Raw genomic sequence first — 14831 nt, 5'->3', positions numbered from 1 at the left:
TGGGATTTTATATAAGAGAAAATCCTTATTCTTAGAATATATATACCAAAATACCAGTTGGGACAAAAGTAGGTTTACAATTATGAGTACATGAAACAGAGTTTATTCCTTTTGTTATTTATTAATTATTATATTATTTTCCATACAAACAACTGTAAACCTACTTTTGCCCCACTCTGTATTTAGGGGAGAAGTGTTATATATCTGCAATTTTCAAATGGTTCAGCAATAAGACAAAAAGAGTAGGTAAATATAAACACACACATACATATATAAGATTATACACACGATAAAGCAAAGATGGCAAAAATGTTAAAAAACTGTTGAATCTAACTAGTAATATATGGGTAGTCGTTATATTACCCTTTCAACTTTTCTGTATGTTTGAAAATTTCATTACAAAAAGTTGGCAGAAAATACTGATCTTTTAACTAGTTATACACACACAAAAATTTGAACTCTTTCAATCATATTAATTTTGACATAAAATCACATACATTTAAAGCGTTTATGATGAAAAATGTGTCTTTCCTCTCATCTTATATTTCCTTACCCCTCTCCAGAGAAAATCCAAACAGTTAAAAATTATTTAAAAATCCAAACAGTTAACATATATTAAGTTCTTTCTATGATCTAAATACTGTTCTAAGCATTTTAAATGTATTAGTTCATTTAATCCTCAAAACAGCCCTATGAGGTAGGCATTATTTTTATCCTAATTTAACAAGTAAAGAAAATGGACCTGCAAGTTCACAAAGCAGGTAAGTGGCAGAGCAATGATTTGAACCCAGGCCAGAAGGCACCCCAGGTGGACTTTACACCACTATTCCACACTGTCTCCAAGAGCAGGCTGTGTGCAGTGATTTACAGTAGCTCATGGAGATCCTTCCATGACCACACATTTAGGTCTACTGTACTCATTTTAATGGCATGTATGAGATTCTATAAGATGAATCAAAGTTAAACTAGTCCACTACTGATGCACAGGTTGTTCATCAGTATTTTGCTATTTTAAAGAATGCTACCATAGCCCTGACTGGTTTGGCTTGGTGAATAGAGCGTCGGTCTGAAAGGTCCCAGGTTCGATTCTGGTCAAGGGCATGTACCTTGGTTGCGGGCACATCCCCAGTGGGAGGTGTGCAGGAGGCGGCGGATCGATGTTTCTCTCTCATCGATATTTCTAACTCTCTATCTCTCTCCCTTCCTCTCTGTAAAAAATCAATAAAATATATTAAAAAAAAATTAAAAAAATAAAGGATGCTACCATAACCTTATGAATATTTCTTTGGACACTTAGATGAGAACATAATTGTAAGATATTCCCAAAATGGAATTGCTGAGTCAAAGGTTATGTACACTTTTAAATTCTGATAAACACTACCAAATCGCTCACCAAAAAATAAAATCAATTGATTCTCTCAGCAAAAGTGCTCTTTCACCACAACCTAAGGAACATTAGGTCCTAATCAGATCTTTGCCAATCCAACAGGCAAAAAAAAAAGCTAATTCATTTGTATTCCTTTAGTTATAAATAAAGTAGGCATCTTTTTGATGTTTATAAACCTTTCTTTTATTTTTCCTGTGAAGTGCCTTAATGGTTCACTATAGAAAAAAGGTTATTTAAAATCAAAGAATGTTTACCAGTGGAGAAAGCACAGCCACTCCATGGAAGCGAATAAGTGAAATGTTTTCAGACTGAACAGGCAGAAAGCTCTCTGTGGATAGTGATGCCTTTTGGATTCTGGAAAGACTTTTCTCACAGAACTTCTCATATTCCTCCATCTTCCCACAACCACACTGCAAAAAGAGAAAAATGTCATTTTTAATGTGCTGAGAAAAATAGATCTTAATTATTTGGCAAATTTTTTGGAGCACTAAAATATTCCTAGAATTCACAATTCCTAGAACTGGCCTTCCCAAAAAATTTTTCACTCATCAGGAGCGAATTCTTAAGTATAGGTAAGTGGCTCAAGATACTACCCAGTTAAGGCTTACATTATGTAGTAAATATTTCTGAACATTTGCAAGCAAATCAATCTTTAAATGTGATTAGTTTAGAGAAGTATTAAGAACTTAGCAGTGGGCTCTAGCTGGTTTGGCTCAGTGGATAGAGCGTCAGCCTGTGGACTGAAAGGTCCCAGGTTCGATTCCGGTCAAGGGCATGTACCTTGGTTGCGGGCACATTCCCAGTAGGGGTGTGCAGGAGGCAGCTCATCAATGTTTCTCTCTCATTGATGTTTCTAACTCTCTATCCTTCTCCCTTCCTCTCTGTAAAAAATCAATAAAATATATTAAAAAAAAAAGAACTTAGCAGTGAAACCTACTTAAAGGACACAAAGTTCTCTACCACTTTACTAACTTTAGATTATAAAATAGAATATATTTTCTTTAGCAGGACTTAGCTACACAGCACAAGAAAAACTAAAGTATACAAAGGTACCCAGAAAGACAGAATGGCTATTTAAATTTAAAAAGTTACCTCTTTTAAAAATTCTTTTTCTATCATGGAGTTCAAAGTCTATTACTTGCATATTTTAAAAATATATTATGACTCCATCATTACTAGCCAAGTCAGTCAGCAGTAGAAAACAGAAAACCTATTGACTCTCGTAATAATTCTATTATTGAAAATTGGAACCATTGCCAAACTACTTAAAATAATCAGCCCAAGTAACTTCACAATTTCTGGAAATTGTTATGGTGGCCATGAAAATACAAGGTAACCAGGAAGGATTAGCCACCATATTCATTCATCAAGCAAGTGTTAAATATTTGATTGCCTGTTTCCATAGCATTATGTCCAACATTGTTTCTTTTAAATAAACAAGGACAAATGAAAAAAGAGACATCATGAGGCTCATAACCAACAAGGGAATGAACTATGAAAACAGAAAAACTAATACAATAATGTTCCTTTAAGTGTTCATTTTAAAGCAATTAATTAACAAAAAAAGGAAAGAGGGTAAGGAAATTCAATTCATGATGTAGGATATACAAAGATGAAATAAGATAAAATATGATACTGTCCTAAGTCTCAAGGTACTTAAAAATTCAGTACACTAAAGTGTCAGGGACAAAATATAGCACAATTATAAATGAAGAAAAGGCATATTCAAAATTATGATTAGATGATAAAAAATAAGATATGTTGCTACTTTTGACCAACTGGTAGTCTTAATAACTTCTTCCTATGATCCCATCAATTCTACTTGTTTCTATATTCAACTTATGCAAAGTGAGAGTCTAATTTCAGAGAAATGGTTCTCTTGAGTTGAATGAGGTTATTTTTCAAACTTATATTCATAAAACAAGCAAAAGTAAAAACAAAACCAACACCTTACTGCATGATAACCATAATAATATCTCAATTTTTAGTCTAAATTTCAACCCATATTATGATATCTTAACAACCAAATATGCAGAAGCTAAGATGTAAGAGAAATTCAAATAACCCCATTTCTACTAAAATACTTCAAAGTATGTAATGCATCCAGCATTACAGGGAACATAAATAGATTACTTATATAATCAATGTAACATATTTCCTATGAATACACACGCAAAGCATGAAATTCCATTTTAAAGGTCTGGGAAATTTAAGGAAATAAAATGGTTTTATGGCAATAGTTTTATTTTTCTTTCAACAACGTCATATAGATATGCCTCACTGTTTCAGAAAATTAAATCCATATCCCTTAAAAAGTACATGCATGTCATACATATTGCAGATGTACAGTAATTTATTATAACAGTGTAACTTATGACATATGATAATGCATAAAATATCCCAATACAAGTGCTAGTAAGATTATGGAAATCACCAAATGATCCCAGAAGAGCCTGACTGGATCCTTCCTATCCTTCAGTGTCAGCTTGTAGGTCTCCACCTTTGAAAGGCTGTCCCTTTAAATTAGCCCTGTGTCCGTCACTGCCACATTACACTGCTGCTTTCCAATTTTCATAGCACTTACCACTATCTGAAATTATCTTGTTTATTTCCTTGGCTTTTGTCTGTCTTCCTCCACCAAATCGTAAGCTCCATAAGCACAGGTACTCTCCGAGTCTTGCTCACGGCTGAATCCCCATGACACAGAACAGTGTAGGCAACACAGTAGCACTTGATAAAAAAGTATTGAATAAATAAATATTAGGGTAATAAGCTCAAACAATAATGTAAACCAGAAAAAAAGCTAGTAAGGCAGAATGGACTTTGGAGAACGGTAGTTTCACGGATGACCGTATTTTCAAAGAACCTGGAACCTCTAAATTGCAAAGGCAACCCATTCAAAAAGTGAGCATCCATATCCTATGTGATTAAGCAAGAGGGCACTTCCTCTCTCACAACACAATTATCTCTGTCAGCAGGGTTTTACTTTAAGGGAGCCTTGACTACAAGCTTGGCCACTCCAGCCACACATCTTCGGCCCCACACTTGGCCATCAGGCATTACTGGCCCACTGGAGCTAGTGGTCTGCCAGCTGCCTCAAGTTCAGACATGCCTCGTCTTCTGCATTTATACCAGGACCTTTCTCCAAATAAGCCTCTCTTCGAACTGCAGGCCCATGGCCAGGCTAGCTGCTCCTCACCAGTGCTCTGCCAGAAACATCAGATCTGGCTTTGCTTTCAGATTCTAGCTGGTTGTTTGCCCGCCAACCTTCCCAAGACATACACTTCTTTCTTTTTTTAAATATATATTTTTATTGATTTTTTTTTACAGAGAGGAAGGGAGAGGGATAGAGAGTTAGAAACATCGATGAGAGACAAGCATTGATCAGCTGCCTCCTGCACACCCCCTCCTGGGGATGTGCCCGCAACCAAGGCACATGCCCTTCACCGGAATCGAACCTGGGACCCTTCAGTCCGCAGGCCGACGCTCTATCCACTGAGCCAAACCGGTTAGACCCAACCTGTGGGTCGCGAACAATGAAAATACATCCTGCATAGCAGATATTTACATTACGATTCTTAACAGCAGCAACATTACAGTTAGGAAGTAGCAACGAAAATAATTTTATGGTTGGGGGTCACCACAACATGAGGAACTGTATTGAAGGGTCGCGGCATTAGGAAGGTTGAGAACCACTGGGTTAGGGCGACACACGCTTCTTACGGCGGCAATGACGGGGAAGGTTTCTGAGGCTCCTACTAGCTGTGGGCTCTTGGCAATTCACTCACCATCGCCAGGCCTCAGAATCATCTGTGAAACAGGGATAACCCCATCGGTCTCCAAGGGATGCTGCGAGGGTAACTGGTAGTACCAGTCTCCTGCGGGACGTGCAGGAAGCATCAATACGTGGGGGCTGCTTTTATTATGCAGATGACGATCTGAGGATGATGATGTTTATCGCTGCACTATGAACTGGAGGGTAGTGGCAGTGCCTGGCTCCTACTAAGACTCAAAGGCAACTTAAAAAACGTGGAGAGCGGGACAACGGCTTCCGCCTTTGGCTGTTTCCAGACCCTTCCCCCATTAAATCGATCTCTAGCACCTGCCATTTGCCTCAATTCGGGATAGGGAGCTGGGATCAAAACCAGATAGAAGCAAAGAGTGGCAGCACCAGGGGCAATCAGGATACTTTGCTTTATTATCCTCCTGCCCCGAGGGTCCTAGGGCGCCTGGTCGTGGTGACCGCGTTCAGACGTGGCCAGTGCACACCCGGGGGACTCCTCCCTCGCCAGCACCGCAGGGAGAAGAAAAAAGGCCCATTTTTGTCCATAGGAGGTGGTTCACCGGCTCGAGCCCGAGTTTATGAACCCGGACCCTCTGCTCTCACCCCAGCGCCCCACGCCCTTCTCCCTGCGATGCGACTCCATCCCGAGGGCCCGCGAGGCAGCGCCAGCATCCGAGCATCACCTGCGCGCCCCATGCCGCCGGCGCCCGGGCTCCGCCTCCCCACACCCGCGCCTTTCCAGGGGCTCGAGGCCCGGGAGCCCGGCGCTGGCGCTCGGTTCCGTACAGAGCCCGCCCTCAGCTCCTGAGGCGCCAATGCCGCCTCGCCGGTGGCCCCGCCGCAGGGATCCTCGGAGTCAAACCCCCTCAGCACGTGCACACCCGATCTCCCACGGCCCGGTCACCTTTCGTTCCCTCACCACGGGCCTTGTCAGGAAGCAAACGGTTCAACTGGTACTGAAAGAGAGCAGCTCGGTCCACCGCCGCCTTCTCCTCCTCCTCCCGGCCATATTATCGGTCTCCGGCGGCAGCGCGGGCTCCAGGCAACGGCCGCCGCCGCCCGGACTCCACCTCTTAGGGCCGGCACTTCCGGTAGTTGCTTCCCGGGCCGTTGAAACGGTTGGGCCACCAGGAAACTACAACTCCCGAGGTGCATTGCGCGCTTGCGTTCTGTCCCAGTTATAGAGGGCGTAGGACTTATGAGAGCGCAATGTACTACGGGAAGTGTAGTCTTCACAGCAAGCTAAGGCCGCTGCTACTATATTAGAATGGGAACGCTTTTTTTTTTTTTTAATGTGTGTCGTTGGAAAACACGACATTCATCGAAATTTTTTCCTGCAAATATAATATTGCAGAATCCTAGATGCCAACTCTCAAATTTAAGACATCCTTTACCCTTTTGCAAATCAGTGGGAAAATAATGTCTGAGAAAGGTAGCAGGTTCAAGATGACAGGAAAAGCCCGAATGTTTTAGCAAAGTTCTCTGAACATGTTACCGGCTTTGCGAAATATGATGTAGTGGCCTCTTTCATGTCCTAACTCGGTTTTACTTCCTGCCTCCTTCCTGTGCATAGTTTTACAAATGTAAAATGAGAGTTTTAAAAATGACTGTCACAAGGGTTGTTATGAGGAAGAACATAATTCTTTCCACTATTGGCCCTTAGCAGATGGAGAAGCAAGGTTAAGAGGAGGAGTAAAGGTAGAAAAGTCACTGGCCTAACACTGGGGTGGCTTCATGTCAGTCCAGACTGCCATTTTACTACCCTATTCACTTCACTTCTCCTGGCCTCAGTTTCCTCATCTATGAATTGAGTGAATCCTTAAGATCCCTCCCAGCTTTATAATTCAACTAGAGACACGGTGCATGAAAATTCGTGCACTTGGGGGTAGGTGAATATATCCTTCAGCCCAAACTGCGCCCTCTCGAAGTCTGGGACCCCTCGGGGATGTCCACCTGCAGGCTTAGGCCCGCTCCCCGGGGGTTTGGGTCTAAGCTGGCAGTCAGACATCCCTCTGGCAGCTGCGGGGAGTAGGCCTAAGCCATTGTCAGACATACTTAGTGCTGCCGTGGAGGCGGGAGTGGCTGGAACCTCTTGACTTGCAGCCATCAGCCCTGCTTGTGGCTGAGTGGAGCTCCCCTTGTGGGAGCACACAGACCACCTGGGGGTGGCTCCTGTGTTGAGCTCCTGCCCCCTGGTGGTCAGTGCACATCATAGCGACCTGTTGTTTGTGGTTAGGGTCAATTTGCATATTACCCTTTTATTATATAGGATTATTATATAGGATTATGCCTCCTTTTGCTATGCTCTTTCATTCCCTCCAAATCTGAAGAATTCTTTAAAAAATATTTTTATTGATTTTAGAGAGGAAGGGAGCGGGAGAGAAACATCAATGATGAGAGAGAATCATTGATCGGCTGCCTCCTGCACACCCCTTACTGGGAATTGGGCCCACAACCTGGGCACATGTCCTGACTGGGCATCTAACCTTGACTTCCTGGTTTATAGGTCAACATTCAGCTACTGCCCCACACCAACCAGGCTGAAAAATCCTTCTAAAGTCGAGTGGTTTCAGTTTCCTGAGATAATGCCTACCCAATGACTCTGTTGTGAGAATATCTGATGCAATGCATGAAGCATTTGCTCACACATAATCTGGAGCATGCTAGGTGCTTTACACATGTTAGCTGTACTCAACACTATTATTTACCCCCACGAGAATGTAAGCCCCAGGAGAGCAGGCACCTCTTGGGTCCTGTTCACGGCTGTGTCCTGAGCACCGGGATTGGTGCTTGGCACACCTTGAATTGAACTGAATAGTCGAAAGTGTCCTGCCCCTTCCAGGCTCCAGGGCAGTGTCCTCGAGGGCAGAATGAAGGAGTCATTAAGAACCCGTGCGGTCGTGCAACCGTACAACGGCTCTTGCACCCCTCTCCTTCTGGGGTCTGAAAGCCGGGCTGATGTCCAAACCCCAGAATCACCCCAGAAGCGCTTTTGGGACGCGAGCCTGGGACCTGCGCCCGCCTCCGAGGCCACCCAGAGGCTCCGCCCCCGACCTCTGCAGGTCCCCGGCCCTGATTGGCTGGGCTGCAGGCTCCTCTCCGGATGTGACCGCCGCCGCTGCCGCCATTGCGGGGCGCTGTAACCCTTGAAGGGTGCTCCTGCGGTGAGTGCCTTGAATTTTTGCCCTTGCTTCTCGCTCTCCTATCCCGGGAGCCCGGCGGGTCCGGGATTCCCGTCCGTGCCGGTGCGGGCGCCGGCATGTGGCTCTGGGAGACACAGGGGGGCCTCCTGGGCCCCTTCTCCTTCCTGCTGCTGCTGTTCCTGCTGGTGACGCGCAGCCCCTGCAATGCCTGCCTCTTCACCGGCATCCTCTACCTCCTGCTGCGCCTCTTCAGCTTCGAGCCTCTGCCCGCGCGCCGGGCCCTGCAGGTGCTGCGGCCCCGCGACCGCGTCTCCGCCATCGCCCACCGCGGCGGCTGCCACGACGCCCCCGAGAACACGCTGGCGGCCATTCGGCAGGTGAGACCCCGGCCGCCTCGCGCACCTCGGGGGAGCTGGGACTGCTTCCTGCGTGTCTTTTCCGAAGGTTCCCCAATCTTCTCACGATTGCCTTCCCATAACCCCATTCGTCCGCCGGGAAGACATTGAAGTGGCCCTCCATCCCTTTGACGTCTGGCAAGCCTCCCGACTTCAAGTATTTATAGAACCCAGCGAGTACACGCTCATGTTTGCCAGGTACCAGGCGCTGAGCATGCAGTCATGGACAAGACAGAAAGGCACCTGGCTTTTACAGAAGTTGCATTGGAGTCCAGGAGACAGGCCTTAAACACGTAAATACATACATGAGGGTCTTTAAGAGAGCGAAAATGCAATGGAGAAATAGGGTAATGGGATAAAGAATGACTGTTAAGACGTCCACAGATGTAGGCTCTTTAGGTCAAGAATCAATAGATGAGGTCACTTTGTGGCCTTTGTATTATACTTGCTATTTATTCTGCTTGGAACATTCTTCCCCTAGATCTTCATGTGGTTGACTTCTTTTTATCTATTATGGTCTCAGCTCACATGTCATTTGCTTTCTTTAAAAAAAATATTTTTCACTGATTTCAGAGCTAGTGGGAAAACAGTCTGGTAGTTTTTCAAAAGGTGAAACATAGAGTTACCGTATGACCCAGCAATTCCACTCCTAGGTATATACCCAAAAGAATTGAAACGTAAAAATTTGGATACGAATGTTCATAGTGTTACTCATAATAGTCAAAAAGTGGAAACAACAAAAGTGGTCCATCAGTTGAGGAATGGATAAATTGAATATGAAAAGAATCCATAAGAGTAGCTGTTGATTGCCTTGAGTGTTTATATTACAGAATGACACTTGACATTAATTTTGTTGATGTTTTTGTTAAGGCAGCTAAGAATGGAGCTACAGGCGTGGAGCTGGACATTGAGTTTACCTCTGATGGGGTTCCCGTCTTAATGCACGATAACACAGTGGATAGGACGACAGATGGCACTGGCCGAATATGTGATTTGACATTTGAACAAATTAGGAAGCTTAATCCTGCAGCAAATCACAGATTAAGGTAAGGTGTTGATTGTCTCTTAAACATATCTTCAGCGTTTGTTGGAGATCACAGACACTGGCATCTCCAAGCACATTTTCTGCTCCAGGAGTTGTTTGGTTGTGTTTTATTTTGAACTGTCTACAGATTTCCTGAGTAATAAGCAGGTGCCAGGAACAACAGAAATGGATGTTTTTAATCTTTTCCCACTGAGGCCAAATTTGGCCTCGGAATTATTCTTAAGACAATACTCTGTCTTAGTCACCAACATGACAAGTACTGTTGTACTGTCATATAAATTATATATATATACAGGGTGTCCCCTAAAAATGTTTACACACTTTAACAGCTGATAGCTCAGTTTTGAAAAATGAAATGTATTTAATAAACACTGCCTTTGTAATTATTCAAATTGTGTGTATATATTTTTGGGGGACACCCTATATATATGTATATCAAAACTAGTCCTATACGATATTCTCCAAGAAAAGGGCTCTATGATCAAGTAAAATCAAACACTGTACTCTAGTTGTTCCTCCTGGGAAAGAGCCCATGTCAGTCAATTCTTACCTTTAATTTAGTGTTTCTCAAATGTTCATGACCATAGAACCCACACTCTTCCTACCATTAACAACTATAAACACCTTGGGATTGGTATACTGGGTAATAATATACTTTGGAAAGTGGTTATTTAAATCTTTCTCCTCTTGTAATACTGAAAACTGTGCCTACTATTATTATGTCGTATCAGTTCTCTGGACAATGATGAGTACTACTTGAGTACTGAGTATTCCACCCTATGGTTAAGTTAAATTCCTCCTGAAAAGATGATTTAGACTTAATTTTCCTAGAATCGGAAAGAAATTAAAAGTCAGCCAAAGGAAATCATGTTTTAGTCTAGAAAGAATATTGTAATACTTGCAAGTTCTAAGTCCAGGCTGCTGAGATTACCCTTTACTGTAGTAATCAGATATTTCATGCTCTGCTGCATGCGGGGGGAAAGGCTGTTATTTTTTTTAAAAAAAATATTTTTATTGATTTTAGAGAGGAAGGGAGAGAGAGAGATATAGAAACATCAATGATGAGAGAGAATCATGGATTGGCTGCTTCCTGCACACCCCCAACTGGGGATTGAGCCCACAACCTGGGCATGCACCCTTGGCCGGAAACGAACCTGGGACTCTTCAGTCCGCAGGCAGACGCTGAGCCAAACCAGCTAGGGTAAAAGGCTGGTTTTAATGTGACAGTGACATTGCACATAAGATGTCAGGTTCAAAGTTAGCACTTAAAAAGCAAAAAATGCTTAGTGTCAGCATCACTCTTAAAATCCTTTAAGAAAGCATGATATCAACCCTGGCCAGTGTGGCTCGGTTGGGTGTTGTCCCATGCACCAAAAGGTTGTCGGTTCGATGCCTGGTTAGGGCAAATGCCTGAATTATAGGCTTGATGCCCCGTAGGGGGCGTATAGGAGGCAGCCAATCAATCCATGTTTCATTCTCATATTGATGTTTCCCTCTCCCTCTTTCTCTCTCTCTCAAAATCAATTTAAAAATCTTGAGGGGGAGGGAAAAGCATGATAACAGAGTCAATATACCATCTTTATATCTTTAGCAATAACAAGCCTTTATTCTACAATTGGAATAGGTTGCATTTTGTTTTTTCTTTTTTAAATATATTTCATTTTTATTTATTTTATTTGTTTAACTTTAAAAAATATATATTTTTACTAGAGGCCCGGTGCACAAAGTTCGTGCACTCAGGTGGGAGGGGGAGGAGTCCCTCAGCCCGGCCTGCACCTTCTCGCAATCCAGGAGCCCTCAGGGGATGTCCGACTGCTGGCATTCGAACATCCTCAGTGCTGCCTTGGAGGTGGGAGAGGCTCCCACCACTGCCACTGCACTTGCAGCCCTCAGTCCGGCTTCTGGCTGAGTGGCGCTCCCCCTGTGGGAGTGCACTGACCACCAGGGGGCAGCCCCCTCATTGAGCATCTGCTCCCTGGTAGTCAGTGCATGTCATAGTGACCCGTCTTTTCACCTTTTGGTTGATTTGCATATTAGCATTTTATTATATAGGATTGATTTCAGAGAGGAAAGGGGAGGGAGAAAGAGTTAGAAACATCAATGATGAAAAAGAATCATTGATTGGCTGCCTCCTGCTCGCCTCCTACTGAGAATTGAGCCCGCAGCCCTGGCATGTGACCTTAACCAGAATCGAACCCAGTCCCCTTCAGTCCCTAGGCTTATGCTCTACCCAATGAGCAAAAACAGCTAGGGCAATTTTGTTTTTTCTTGAACATCAAATGATAATTTGCTTGTGTTTAGGGCCCACGTTGTAGGAAAACTACTTATTTTCTCTATAATTACCCAAGTGATGTCATCCTGTGTGTCATTTTATTCAATGCCCATTTCTCACTCCAAGGAATAGGTATTGAATAGAATGGCTGGCAGAATTGACTGTACTATTTCCATTATCTTTATCTTTTTTTTAAAGCCAAGATATTATAATTGAAATAATATAGTTGAATTAGCATAAGTTAAATCATGTGCCGTGAAACTTCATTATGTGAGAAAAGCCAATTTCTTAATATCTTGCACTTAACTTTCCTTTTTTTAATCAGAAAATTATGTATTAGAACATTATTTTATTTTATTTTATTTTTTTAAATATATTTTTTATTGATTTTTTACAGAGAGGAAAGGAGAGAGATAGAGAGTTAGAAACATCGATGGGAGAGAAACATCGATCAGCCGCCTCCTGCACATCTCCTACTGGGGATGTTCCCCCAACCCAGGTACATGCCTTTGACCGGAATCGAACCAGGGACCTTTCAGTCCACAGGCTGACGCTCTAGCCACTGAACCAAACCGGTTTCGGCTAGAACATTATTTTAAACAGTTGTACTTAAATGAACAACATCAATGATGAGAAAGAATCACAAATTTATGTAATCCTAGGAATTTTTCCTGTAAAGGTTCTGTTAGGGCAATTACAATCTTGTTGTTTTTTTTTTTAAAAAAATATTTTATTGAGTTTTTACAGAAAGGAAGGGAGAGGGATAGAGAGCCAGAAACATCAATGAGAGAGAAACATCGATCAGCTGCTAGGGATGTGCCCCCAACCAAGGTACATGCCCTCAACAGGAATCGAACCTGGGACCCTTCAGTCCACAGGCCAACCCTCTATGCACTGAGCCAAACCGGTTAGGGCAAGGGCAATTACAATCTTAAAATTAAGTCTCTGAGTTTTTAAAGGTAGCATATATTCTGCCCTTTGTTGAGTAGAATTTCTACTTATATTGCTAATTCAGTGGAAATCCAGTGATTTCCTAAAAATTAAATGACTTTTGTTGTTGTTTCTGTTCTTTGGTCAGGAATATCTGTACTTTGGTTCAAGTCCGTATAGTAAATTACCATTGGACTTTAGTGTAGTTAAGAAGGAAGTTGGGGAAAACATTCTTTCCTTTTGTTTGGGAGACATTGTTTAAATGTCTGTTCCACTAAACTTGTACTTCTTGTTTTTCCTGCAATGTACTATGCCTTTTCCCTCTCTGACAGGAATGATTTCCCTAATGAAAAAATCCCTACCCTGAGGGAAGGAGTTGTAGAGTCCCTAAACCAAAACCTCACAATCTTCTTTGATGTCAAGGGCCATGCAAATAAGGTAAAATTTATACCATAGACTCTGCTTTTTAAAAAAGACATCTTTAATTGTTAGTGATTTTCAAAACTACATATTTTGTTATTCTTAAATTATTTTTATTAATTATATTTGCTTAATGCAAGTGTACAATGCAAAAATCCACATCTGTAAGGAAAACTGTAAATCACAGAATCTTTTTTTAACCTTTGATGAAACCTTTTAACAACTGATATTCTACAAGTAGCATAACATAGAAGAGTCAGGTATCTCCAATTTGCATAAAGTATTTGCCAGAGATATGAAATAAATAGTAAGGAGGCACTTTTTAAACAGGAGTTGGACACAACCAGTTTCATTTGGCTACTAAAGGTCTTAGATCAGTGGTTCTCAACCTTCCTAATGCCGCGACTCTTTAATACAGTTCCTCATGTTGTGGTGACCCCCAACCATATAATTATTTTCGTTGTACTTCATAACTGTAATTTTGCTACTGTTATGAGTCACAATGTAAATATCTGATACGCAGGATGTATTTCATTGTTACAAATTGAACAAAAACAATATGTAATTATATATGTGTTTTCCAATGGTCTTAGGCAACCCCTGTGAAAGGGTAATTCTAACCCCAAAGGGGTCGCGATCCACAGGTTGAGAACTGCTATCTTAGATGGACAACTATGGATGAAATTTAAAGCTTCTGATAGCTAATAGGATATTTTTTGCACAGATTTAGCTCTTCTGTATGATTTCTATCTCTTATGTATAGTTTTGTTATTCTGTGATTTGAATAGTTACTGGTATACTTGTGCTAGAAAATTACTATAATACTTTCAAATATGTATGACATTCCTATGTAAAATTTTGCTTATATTTTAGAACATACACTTTTACTCATGAAAACATATTGCAATGGGAAAGTGTAGTTCAGATAACATTTGTTTTTTTGTAATCAGCTTTTCAAGTACAAATACTTTTTTCTGCATTTGGGGAACTTGCGTATTTACTCCTAGCTTGTAATAGTTAGAATCAGTAATGGCCATCTACTGGTTTAGAATTCTGATGAGGCCAAGTTTTAAAATTAATCCCAGGATACAATTGAAACCAGTTGTTAAAATCTGAAATATAAGCCACAGTATATATTCTAACTTTAGTATAGTAAACTCGTATTTTTTAAACATACATATTTTTATTGATTTCAGAGAGGGAGAAAGAGATAGAAACATTAATGATGAGAAAGAATCATTGATCAGCTGCCTCCTACATGCCCCCTACTGGAGATCGAGCCCACAACCCGGGCATGTGCCCTTGACTGGAACCGAACCTGGGACCCTTCAGTCTGCATGCCGATGCTCTCTCCACTGAGCCAAACCAGCTAGGGCTAGTAAACTATTTTTGAAGAAAAAAGAGAATGGTGCTCTGGTTAATTTATTCTTCTTCTAAATTGATAGTTCTAGGTTT

At 41.9% G+C, this 14831-nt stretch overlaps 2 protein-coding genes across 2 annotated transcripts in view; one reads left to right on the top strand and one right to left on the bottom strand.

The window, feature by feature from the left end:
* Positions 1-6270, bottom strand: part of CCP110 (centriolar coiled-coil protein 110kDa) — a 25970-nt gene extending 19700 nt beyond the window's left edge. Inside the window, exons 1-3 of the mRNA XM_006756093.2 lie at positions 6091-6270; positions 3972-4117; positions 1642-1797 (exon numbers count right to left, since the gene is read on the bottom strand). Coding sequence (XP_006756156.1) covers positions 1642-1782 — 141 coding nt within the window. The 5' untranslated portion in view covers positions 1783-1797; positions 3972-4117; positions 6091-6270. The remainder of the gene's footprint in view (positions 1-1641; positions 1798-3971; positions 4118-6090) is intronic.
* A 2009-nt stretch (positions 6271-8279) lies between these two features.
* The window catches only part of GDE1 (glycerophosphodiester phosphodiesterase 1), a 14435-nt gene continuing 7883 nt past the window's right edge, over positions 8280-14831 (top strand). Inside the window, exons 1-3 of the mRNA XM_006756080.2 lie at positions 8280-8691; positions 9580-9755; positions 13289-13394. Of these exons, the coding sequence (XP_006756143.1) occupies positions 8431-8691; positions 9580-9755; positions 13289-13394 (543 nt within the window). The 5' untranslated portion in view covers positions 8280-8430. The remainder of the gene's footprint in view (positions 8692-9579; positions 9756-13288; positions 13395-14831) is intronic.

This window comes from Myotis davidii, unplaced genomic scaffold, assembly GCF_000327345.1.
Source record: "Myotis davidii unplaced genomic scaffold, ASM32734v1 scaffold554, whole genome shotgun sequence".
NCBI classification, from domain to species: domain Eukaryota; kingdom Metazoa; phylum Chordata; class Mammalia; order Chiroptera; family Vespertilionidae; genus Myotis; species Myotis davidii.
Note: the sequence above shows the minus strand (reverse complement) of the source record. Positions and strands in the feature narration are given on the sequence as shown.